General features: G+C 36.9%; 1 protein-coding gene across 7 annotated transcripts in view; it reads left to right on the plus strand.

Annotated features, from left to right (window-relative positions):
• The window catches only part of kst (spectrin beta chain, non-erythrocytic 5 kst), a 383292-nt gene that overhangs the window by 283579 nt on the left and 88080 nt on the right, over positions 1-11633 (plus strand). For all 7 annotated transcript variants that reach the window (XM_069824777.1, XM_069824774.1, XM_069824771.1 and 4 more), the window contains exons 26-27: positions 1532-1817; positions 9435-9653. In XM_069824777.1, the coding sequence (XP_069680878.1) occupies positions 1532-1817; positions 9435-9653 (505 nt within the window). The remainder of the gene's footprint in view (positions 1-1531; positions 1818-9434; positions 9654-11633) is intronic.

The raw sequence follows: 11633 nt of genomic DNA on the forward strand, positions 1-11633 counted from the left end.
GTGGTGTTTTCTGACGAAGCCACTTTCATCTTATGAATTGCTATTTGTTAAAAGAGCTGAAGTCACATTTTTTTTCAAAATTCATTTTTTATTGAAATGTGTTCTCTTACCATAGACGCATCATTTATGTTAAAAGAACTTTAAAAAACCCAGTAAAAATAGTGAAAATGCTACATAACATTTTATAATTTATGTTAAAGGTGCGGATGTTCTTGACAGTTTTTTGTCCCTCCTATAAAATTTGTATTTTTGAACTTCCGCCCTTTTAAAAAATAATGGTTCCTTTCTGTTACCGTGAACAGACATAACCTCAGAATCTGGGGGTTGGAAAGCGTACTTATGGGGAACTTGACTATAGGCTTGATGTTTGCTGTGTTGCCAAGGGGGGGATACATTGAACATCTTTAAGATAAGGATCTAAACTCTTTGAGTTTCTCTTTCCATTGGTACTATTTTCTTGCACCTCAGATTCATAGAATGTAAATTACATGTGTTCGAAACTGGAAACGTCTTTTGTAAGAGCCTTTTATATCCATTCACTAATTTTCCTTACTTCTTAAGTAATTTCTGAGTAAATGGTTCCTGAATTTAGATCAATAAAAATTATTATTTTCTTGCGGTGAAAGAGTAATGGAACGGAGAAAAACTCTCTCCGGCACCAGGATTTGAACCCAGGTTTTCAGCTCTACATGCTGATGCTTTATCCACTAAGCCACACCGGATACCCACCCCGGCGTCAGACAGAATCGTCTCAGTTTTAAGTTCCAACTCTTGGGTTCCCTCTAGTGGCCGCCCTCTGCACTATGTCATAGATGTCTATGAACGTAGGACTGAAGTCCACACATGTGCTGAGGTGCACTCGTAATGAGTGACTAGTTGGCCGGGATCCGACGGAATAAGCGCCGTCTTAAATCACGAAGTGATTCACGCATATCATATATATTATTTTAATGTACCGGAGTACATATGATATTTCCATGCGGATATTCTGCGTCATCATACGATGAAAGAGTAATGGAACGGAGAAAAACTCTCTCTGGCACCAGGATTTGAACCCGGGTTTTCAGCTCTACGTGCTGATGCTTTACCCACTAAGCCACACCAGATACTGTGACGATTCTGTCCGACGCCGGGGTGGGTATCCGGTGTGGCTTAGTGGATAAAGCATCAGCACGTAGAGCTGAAAACCCGGGTTCAAATCCCGGTGCCGGAGAGAGTTTTTCCTCCGTTCCATTACTCTTTCATCGTATGATGACGGAGAATATCTGCATGGAAATATCATATGTACTCCGGTACATTAAAATAATATATATTATTTTCTTTCCGACAGTCCTGTATTAAAACAATAAAAGATAATTTCTGTCGCCAGCTCACAACTCACCAACATTTGTTTATCACACGGTGCAAAGGACATTAGTCTGTTTGATAGAAATATATTCACATTTATATGCGAAATCGCTTTAACTCCGCCAGAATAAATAAATGTTGTTACCTGTGTCCAAATGGTCACTGAAATATGAGCTACCTGCAGGTTTGGTGCTCTGCGAGATCCGGCCCGCAAGAGACGTGAAGCGCTGGAGGAGTCGCTGCGCTTCCACAAGTTCGTATTCGAGTTGGACACAGAGCAACAATGGATCAAGGAGCATCTGCCCCTCGCGGCATCCGACAAGCTGGGGCAGAACTTGCACCAGGCGCAGTCCCTACACAAGAAGCACCGCAAGCTGGAGGCTGAGATCACCGGGCACCAGCCCATGATCGACCGCACCCTCGCATCAGGGCGAGCCCTCATTGAGCAGGCGCATCCGGAGACCAAGCAGGTATGCAGTTCTGGCTGAGGGAGGGATTTTAGTTTGTGTCTTGTCTGGGGGTTTTAAGTATTGTTTAAAGTCATGTGGAATGTTTGAATATTCACATAAACAATTTTGTCCTACGATGCACTTTACCTTTGTTGATATTGCAGATCAAACACAAAAAATGGAAATATTTAATTTGGTGTAGTAAGGGAATTTTTACAGAATAAAATAATAAAATTAGAAAAAACACGTTTCTAAAATTTTGGAAAATAATGTATTTATGTCTTAACTTGAAGCAAGTAATGAGATAGGTTTGGAAGTAAATCCAGAAAAAACAAAGTAGGCTATATGATTATATCTCGTGACCAGAACATAGTACGAAATGGAAATATAAAAATTGGAAATTTATCATTTGAAAAGGTGGAAAAATTCAAATATCTTGGAGCAACACTCGGGAGGAAATTAAACACAGAATAAATATGGGAAATGCCTACTATTATTCAGTTGAAAAGCTTTTGTCATCTAGTCTGCTTTCAAAAAAAAAAAAAAAAAACTAAGTTAGAATTTATAAAATAGTTACATTACCAGTTGTTCTTTATGGTTGTGAAACTTGGACTCTCACTTAGAGAGAGGAACAGAGCTTAGACATGTGAAGTTGAACTTCTTACGTGTTCTGGTTTTAGATCGTCAAATTTTTATGAATTACTGTTTTAATCTAAAAATAATATTGTAAAGTTCAGCTTAAATGATAACAATGTTACTCAAAATCAAGTAGATTAAAAATTTGTCTGCTGTTATGGAAGTTGTAGTGGATATCTTAAATAGTTTTACTAGTGATTGATTTGTTCTCGTGACTATTTGATGCTGTTTTGTTTTGACAAAACTGGATATTACAGAATGATATGCTAATCGTTTCTCTCTGAACCTTGTTTCTTCATTATTTGTCAATATGCACAGACAATCAAGTGATAACGGTAATATAAGCAGATTTTATACTAAATTTGAAAAATATGCATTTCTACATTATCAAAGGTTTCACGAAAACGATCGTGTGGATTTAGATATCTTAAAATATCTGATACTAAATTTTTCTTAAAATCAAGAGTTAGTGCATGTAGTCTACGATCGTAAATTTGTCTTCTTTATTGTACTGAAAGTTGGTCTCAGATCTTTATTAGATTAAATTCCGAATAGATACAGAGATGGAGTTGGTCAATGAAATTAATTTCCGTTTGTGTTGTTAAAGTGAAATTAAGTGACTCAAATTTGCAAGATAAAGATGAAAGCAAAAGAAATGCTTCACTGCATCAAGAAAGGGTTGTTAGGCTACTATTATCATCTCCATTGTTATGGGAAACATGCTTCATTCTCTAGCAGTTAAGAAAACAAACAAGACACGATTATCCAGAATCTGTGATTAAAGATTGCTTATGATTTTGAATGCTTAAGTCGATTCGAGACACTGCTTCTTTCAAAGAAGCACTTTCTGTGACTGCTGTCACAGCTGTTGTGTACACATGTTCGCTGTTTTTTGTCCCCTAGATGGCACTGTCTTGGAGTGGAGGTTGAGGTAAGCTGGGCGCATGTGCTTGTGACACTCTGAATTCCGCATGCCTCACGTGAATGTCGCCATTTTTTTTTTTTTTTTTTGAGATGGAGCCATTGTTTTCCAGTTTTGATTTGTCTTTGGTTTTGCGTTAGAGTAGTGCCATAGGCATTGTTTGTGAATTGGTTTCTGGAACGACTTTTCTTAAAGAGTGTTGAAGCTTATGCGTTTCCTAACACAAGTTAGGTTTTCAAATTCTCTGCTGAAGAAGTTGGTTTAAGAGCATGAATTTAATGTTTCAGTTTTCAGACTAAATCTGTTGTCTCTTATTGTTATTCAATTGAATGCCTGCTAAGAATAAATGGATTCAGATAACAGGATCTACAGCATGTTACATGACCAATCTGTGTCTGTAAATTGTAACTGAATAATGGAGATTTTGAAAATGTAATTAGTTAGTAGTCGAAATAGGTCGATATATATTGGTATACCATCCTGACATTTCCGCCCCCCCCCCAATACCTGCACTTCTTATTTACTGAAAACATATACCAGCATATTTGAGAGTACGTAGTGGTCAGGGTGTGTGACTGTGGAACTAGTGAGCCTGTGATCAGGGGCGGATGCAAGGGGGGGGGGGGATTAAGGCGATATATCTCCTCCCGAAATTTTGAGAAAAATACGAAACAAGAAACAAAAATAATATTAATTTTAATTTGTGAATGTACCTACATAGGAATTAGAGAGTTTTCCACGTAAATTCTCTTTGCTAAAATGTTAAATTCCAAGAAATGCAGGAAGACAAACATAGCGTTCTTACTTCAAGACAGAGAGTCATGAAGAGTATTTTAGGCTTTTAATTTTCCTTCTCTTCTTAGACTATTTCATTAGTCAGCTCAAGGACAGGCTTTTAAATCATAAGGGAATCCTAAAGTCCATACAAACTTTGCTGCCTAAAAACATCAGATGAAGATTTAGAAACTGCTGTTGAGGCTGTAGTAAATCAGTGGCCCAATGATGTTGATGCATCACCAGAGTCTTTCTTCAATGAATTGAAGATGTGGAGAAGAAATTTCCTTGATCAGAAAAATCTTCACCTAATACCTACTGATTTTATATCATCTTTGAACAGGTGCAATGAAATTACTTTTCCCTGCACTTGCAAGGCGCTGAAACTTCTCTGCACGTTGCCTGTAACTACAGCAACACCAGAACGGTCGTTCTCAACATTGCGGTACTTGAAGACTTACTTGAGGAGCACAATGGGAGCAGACAGATTAAATGGACTGGCCTTGATGTATATACATAAAAATGTAGAAGTAAAAGCTCATGAAGTACTGGATGAAATGTCTAAGAAGCCTCGTCGCCTTCTTCTGTAAATGTCATTCTGCCATTGTTTTTGTATTGCAGTCATTGTAAATGTTAAAATAAAAAAATTATAGTTTATTCAACAACGCTCGCAATTGCCGAGGTTATATCAGCGTCACGGTGTGCCGGAATTTTTTCCCTCAGGACTTCTTTTACATGCCAGTAAATCGACTGATATGAGGCCTGTCGCATTTAAACACACTTAAATGCCATCGAGCTGGGTTGGGGTAGAACCCGCAACTTCGAGCACAGAAGGCTATGCCGACTACGCTACTCAGGCCAACTTGTAAATGTTTGTGACTCGGAAACAAATTGTGAGTATATAAACTTATTTCTCATTACTCCATTTTTACTATCTCATCAAATCCCTCCCCGAAAAAAAATCCTGCGTCCGCCCCTGCCTGTGATCGAATCCTGGTTGAGATAAGTTTCCTGGTTGAGGTCTTTTTCTGGGTTTTCCCCTCAACTCATAAAGGGGAGGTTGAAGTTTGAAATGACCAAAACTGATAGGTTGCCATTTAATTTTTTTCATCTTGGAAACTACTCTACCAACAATGTCTAAATTTTCCGAAAATGAGTATATTTGTGTCCTGCATATACCACATGCATTTTATTCTGATTGGTTGAATTGTGTAGCTATATTGATGAGTTCTTTGAAATACTTTTTTTTTTTTCGATAAGTCAAAACACTGGTTTTAATGTACTGTACCTTTTCTCAAAAACTCTCACAGACAAAACATTTTTTCATACATGTTAAGAATCATAATTCTAAAGAACAGAGAATCTCATATCTTCAATACCATTATAAAAGAATATTTGTAATGTTCAGCATTTCCAATAGAAAAAAAAACGTTTTCAGAACATCTAACGTGGATTATAAATGAGTCTTAAGGTGTATCAATATTATTGTTCGTTATTTAGTGTAATACGATATGATAAGTATCTGTGCAAAATTTGAGTGAAATTGGATATTTATAGTCTGAGAAAAGGAACTTTGAAGATAGCAAAATGTCGCTTTGAGAAAAACAGTGATAAAGATAAATTTTATTATTTCTAGTATTGGTGCTATGTAGTCTAATATGCTTTAAAATATGTCTTTTAAAGGACGTAAATGTTAACTTTAATAAACTATAGGCTAAGTATTGTGATTTAGAAAAAAACGCCATATTTAATTGAATTAAAAGGGAAAAATGTTATTTTTGATTCTTTTAGTTTTAAACCTTCCAGACATGTTCAAGCATTTTTAACAAGAGCCAGAACAGGTCACATTGTCACTCAATTGTACCTACACCGATTTCACATTTCTGATAATCCTACTTGTCTGTGGTGTAATAATCATGATGAAGATCTGGAACACATTCTTCTATACTGTCCATCCATAAACCACAAAAGAAGTAAATTAAACTCATCAGTACCAGTTGCAGAAGGCACAGCCCTGCAGTATATATTGACTACACCTCAACTCTGGCTACTAGCAACAGGCATCTATAATGAACACCGATCAAAATACCCCTCATTTCTCGTGAAAAACAACAACTGAATAGACTACAGTGGACTATAGTGGACTTTATGTTGTCGGAAAACAGCTGGATACATTAAGAAGATTGATTACTTCCCTTAATGCTGGGTAACTTCCAGAGCCGAACCTAGGGTTCATTTCGCCTCATTGTCGCCTTCATCTTCTTCCTACCTTAGGGCTAACAGAATCCGGCCTAATGGGTGCCACAACCTCTGAACAGGATTCTTCATCATAATCGACAAAAATTAGGAGAGAAGCAAATGGCTAGACATCAATATCAGCGGCATTAGTTAAATAAAAACTAATTTAGTAAATTTGAAAGTTGTAGTGGAATTGAACATTTCGTAACAATGTCATGTAGCATAGAATTCTTGGAATACCCAAGTTTAAGAAAGACAGCAGCAGGAAAATACTGAATCAACATTCCCAACTTACTAAGCGTTAAGTTTCAATTTCAAGCTTTAACCAATAAAGAAATGCACTGAGCATGACTGTCTGAGGTTATAGGACAGGTACACGTAGCTACATTGAATTATTTCTAATTGCATATCTGTGCGTGTAATATTGTTAAATTGCACACTTAAGAGGAGAAAGGAAAGATTCAGATGTGATGTGCTTGTGGAAGTTTGTTCTCGACTCGTGCATGTCAGTACATGTTATTAACTTTCGTGGCATGTTCGGACATCTCTGGCCAAGACTCAGAGCTTTGTGAGGTTTGTATGGAAACACTCGGAGTATAGTTTGTAGTTGATATTGTGTGATTCCATTCATAGTTACCATCATATTGGTTTAGGTTTTCAAGGCGTGTTTTTTGTTGTGACTAATTTCACAGCAGTGCATAATGTTAGACGTGACTTTATAAAAGAAGCAAAAATCGTCTCACTTCAAACGATTTTATTTTTTCAACTTACATGATGAGCTGAGCCTATAGATTGTTTCCGTGCTTTTTATTTTATGTGCAGATCTTATGTTGTGTGTGTATTCTTCAGACTAGAATTGATGTGGTGTTTAGAATTTGTTCTAGTTTGCATTTAGGCAGAACATTCACAAGGATTAGTTAAGTTTATTCCATTGTTTTCCTTGCACATGTGCACTGCTGTTCATATTGAAATGTGATGTTTTTAATTTAACTTTTGGAGGAAGTTAAATGCAAGTCATGGAAAAAACAGCACTTTTATAAAATAGCCATAATTCCTACAGGAATTTCGCTTGATCCATTTTACATAATATTAATTAAACTTAATATAATGTCTTTCGTAATCACCATATGAAACCATGCCACTATTCTGTTCATTATCTTAGGACAGTCTGGGGGGGAAAAAAAACCCTAAACTAAATATAATAGGTAGAGCTATTTTGTAACAAAATAATTTACAGGGTGCACTCTTACTGGTGATGTTTGCTACCACTGATATGTTATTTATCACAGCTTCAAGACTAATTGTAAAGTTACTGAGCACCCTTCTAGGTAAAGCAATTTCAGAATGTGGTCCATCTGAGCTGAAAAAAAAAAAATTGTACAGCCTATCTTCTTAAACTTTTAGCTTTTAATAGAAGTATATATATTTTTACTTCCGCCCAAATTTCTTATATTCATACATATGGTTTCAGTTAACTTGAACTGTTACTTATCGAATAGTATTAATGATTTAGATTAAATTATGTATGTCTAATTCGTTTCTGGTGCCCTGAATACCAGTCAGTTTTGAAGGAATGTAGTACAGAAGATCTATTTCGTGGGTACTCTAATTAGATTGTGTGGTGAAAGACTCGGACCAGACTTGGACTCAGCTCAGATCAAACTCGAAAATTTTATTCCTTCAAACCAGACTCAGAGTTAATCTCGATTCAGAGAGACTCAGAGTTGGATTCGATTGAGAAGAGATTCGGAGTTGAATTCGATTCAGATCAGACTTGGAGTTGAACTGAACTCGGATCAGATTCGGAGTTGAATTTGACTCAGATCAGACTCGGAGTTGGACTGAACTCGGATCAGATTCAGAGTTGAACTAACTCCAATCAGAATCGGAGTTGGACTCAACTTGGATCAGACTCGGAGTTGACTTTGACTCGGATCAGATTCGGAGTTGAACTAGACTCCAATCAGACTCGGAGTTGGACTCAACTTGGATCAGATTCGGAGTTGGACTAGATTCGCATCAGACTCGGAGTTGGACTGGGCTTAGATCAGGGCTGGGCAGCAAGAGCAGATTCTACTCTCTCACGGGGAGCCATATGATTTCTCTTCATCCCCTTTCTTCCCCACCGAACACCGCACAGCGTTGATTCAATGACGGATGAATATTAAGCGTCCCCGTTTAGAGGCTGGTTCTGCTCCCAATGCCCAGCCCTGGCTTAGATCATACTCGGAGTTGGACTCGACTGAAACAAGACTGGGAGTTGTCTCGACTCAGACGAGACTCGGACTTGGATTTGAGTCAGATCAGACTCGGATTTGGATCAGACTCTGACTCACTTCAGACCAGACTTGGAATTCGAATCAACTCACACCAGACTCGGACTTGGGATTCGACTCAGATCAAACTTTGATTTGAACCGGGCTCTGACTCGACTCAGACGAGTCTCGGAATTGGAATCAACTTAGACCAGACTCCGACTTGGACTCGACTTAGACCAGACTTGAAGTCGACACGGACTGTACTCTGACTGTATTGAGACTAGAACTATACTGAAACTCTTGAGTATATTCAAACTCGGACTGCAATTGAGGACTGTTTTTACAAAACTTGCTAACTGAAGAAACTAAATTTTACAGGAGAGACAAAACACTGTAGTAAGCAAGTTTTGCTTTATCTCTCACTTATAGCAGAAAGCAAGTTTTGAAAATACGATCACACTTTGACACACTGCAATGAAGAGAAATAATCCAATTTTACTAAGATGCTTTGAACATCATGTAGAGGCCTACCTTATGTTAACGAATCCATCAAAATCTTAATTTTTCAAATTTTGCAGTTAGCAAGTTTTGCAAAAAGGTCCTCAATTAGACTTGCGCATATTCAAACTCGGACTTTATTGGGGCTCAGATCATATTTATTTGCACATTCTATAATTAAATTTACATCACATTTTGAAGTCTATCATTACTTAGTTCATGTTTTATTATTGTATTAGATGTAGACTGTAAGAGATACTGCCTGAGGGCTGAAGGTCGGGGTTGTACCTAATGGATGTTGACTTGCTGCAGATCGAGAGCCTGTGTGCAGGACTGCAGGACGCGTGGCAGGACCTGCAGGACCACGCGCAGGAGCGCAGCCGCAAGCTGGACCTATCCCTCAAGGCGCAACAGTTCTTCTTCGAGGCAGGAGAGGTGGAAAGCTGGCTCAGCGAGAAGAACGACGTGCTCAGCTCCACGGACTATGGCCGGGACCGTGATGCGGCCACCAAGCTGCTCACCAAGCACAAGGTAACCTTCTTTGTTTTGCATTACAACTAAGTATGACGAAATGCCATCTTTCTGCTTCCAGTCATCTAATGAGACGGTCGTGAGCATTCATTATAACTAGATCCCTGTCTATAACTAGCCATCATGACTTTAATATCATCATAGTCTACAACAAAACAGGTCATTTCAGTCAATGGAGGAAGTTGTGCAGCGGTTTATTGTACAATCGATGAACCCAAGCTAGTTGCTGGCAATCAGCATGGTATTTATTAATTAAAAGCATTGTAGGCCTAAAAGAAATTTGAAATATATCTCTCTGTAATACAATCTACAGAGGGACGTATTTATATTGCAAAAGTCAGCCAAAGATTTTGGACTCAGATATCAATGCAAGAATGGAAAACAATAAACATTTTGGGATACTCAATAAGAAGACAAATTAAGAACGAATTAGTTTAATCGTCAGTACAACTTATTCTGATCTTGGTTTTCCATGACACCAAGACAAATATCGGGATGAGACACAAAAGAAATGGGCTAGAGACCTAATTTTTTCTTTCAAAATTCTTCCGTTATATTTATCAGTAAATTTTCCAAATTTCTTTGTTCACGTTTCCTTTGGGCTTTACTTCTTACAAGCAAACGTTCTGATGGGGGCAGATAAAAAAGTTTAAATTTTTTCTAAAACCATGTTAATAATGTCAAAAGAAGTGCTTATACAAATTTTGGTCACTCGACCGCAATTACGAGGGCGTCCAGAAAGTGATTTTCCCCAGAGCCATTTATAGAAAAAAGCACAATTGCATAGAAATATTTATTGAAACAGATACAGCAATTGATGTGCTATTTATCAACATATCCCCCACTGGAATTGAGACATTTGTCATACCATGGGATCAATTTTTGTGTCGTAGAAGTCAGCGGCTTCAGATCAGAACCAGCGTTTGACTGCGTCTGCACCTCTCTGTTGATCCCATGATATGAGAAATGTCTCAATTCTGATGGAAAATATGTTGAAAAATAGCTTAACAATTGCTGTGTCCATTCCAATAAATTTGTCCAATGAAATTGTGTTTTTCTTTTTCTGTTAACGGCCCCTGGCGAACTTATTTTTTTACAACCCTCGTAATTGCGGTTGAGTGGCCAAAATTTGTATAAGCACTTCTTTTGACATTATTAACATGGTGGAAGAAAAAAAAATAACTTTTTTATCTGCCCCCATCAGAACGTTTGCTTGTTAGAGCACAATTGTTGACAGGACATGGAAAGTTTGGCGAATATCTTCAGAGATTTTACATTCAATTTTTATGAGCAATTTTAGGTTGCGAATATATTTATAGACATTTATGCATCTTAATTCTGGTCGTGAAGTTCAGTTCTTTGATTTCTGATCATGAACAATTAAGGCTGTCCACATATTATATACATATATTGAACTTAAGGGGAATTGGACGTTATCACATGCAAAGTAATGATAAAAATAGCCTATCTTCAAGCAGTCATAAATGTAATATTTATCACAGCTATTTCATTTTTTTAGTGATATATGTATACATATTAAGCTTTAAAATGAAAAAAGAATGGTTAATCTAGTGTAAATCCTACCCTTAAATTAATTGTTAAATTGAAACATATTTTTTATATAACTTCACTACATACCTGTGATTAGGAACACTCTATTCACTTATCATAGCACACATTGAATTAAAATTTTGGCCACTTACTGCTAATAGATACTAAAACATACCCTACTAAAATTTTTAAAATATCTGTAATACTATGGGCATAGGGCTTATACTAATCTTCAATTTTTTTTTAATTTATTCACGGTGATGATTTCTATAAGTTCTATGCCCATACTATTATAGATATATGAATCATTTTAGTAGGATATGTTTTAGTATCTATTAGCAGTAAGTGGTCAAATTTTCAATTCAATATGTGCTATAATAAGTGAATAGAGTGTACCTAATCACAGGTATGTAGTGAATTTATAAAAAA

This window comes from Periplaneta americana, chromosome 4, assembly GCF_040183065.1.
Source record: "Periplaneta americana isolate PAMFEO1 chromosome 4, P.americana_PAMFEO1_priV1, whole genome shotgun sequence".
NCBI classification, from domain to species: Eukaryota; Metazoa; Arthropoda; class Insecta; order Blattodea; family Blattidae; genus Periplaneta; species Periplaneta americana.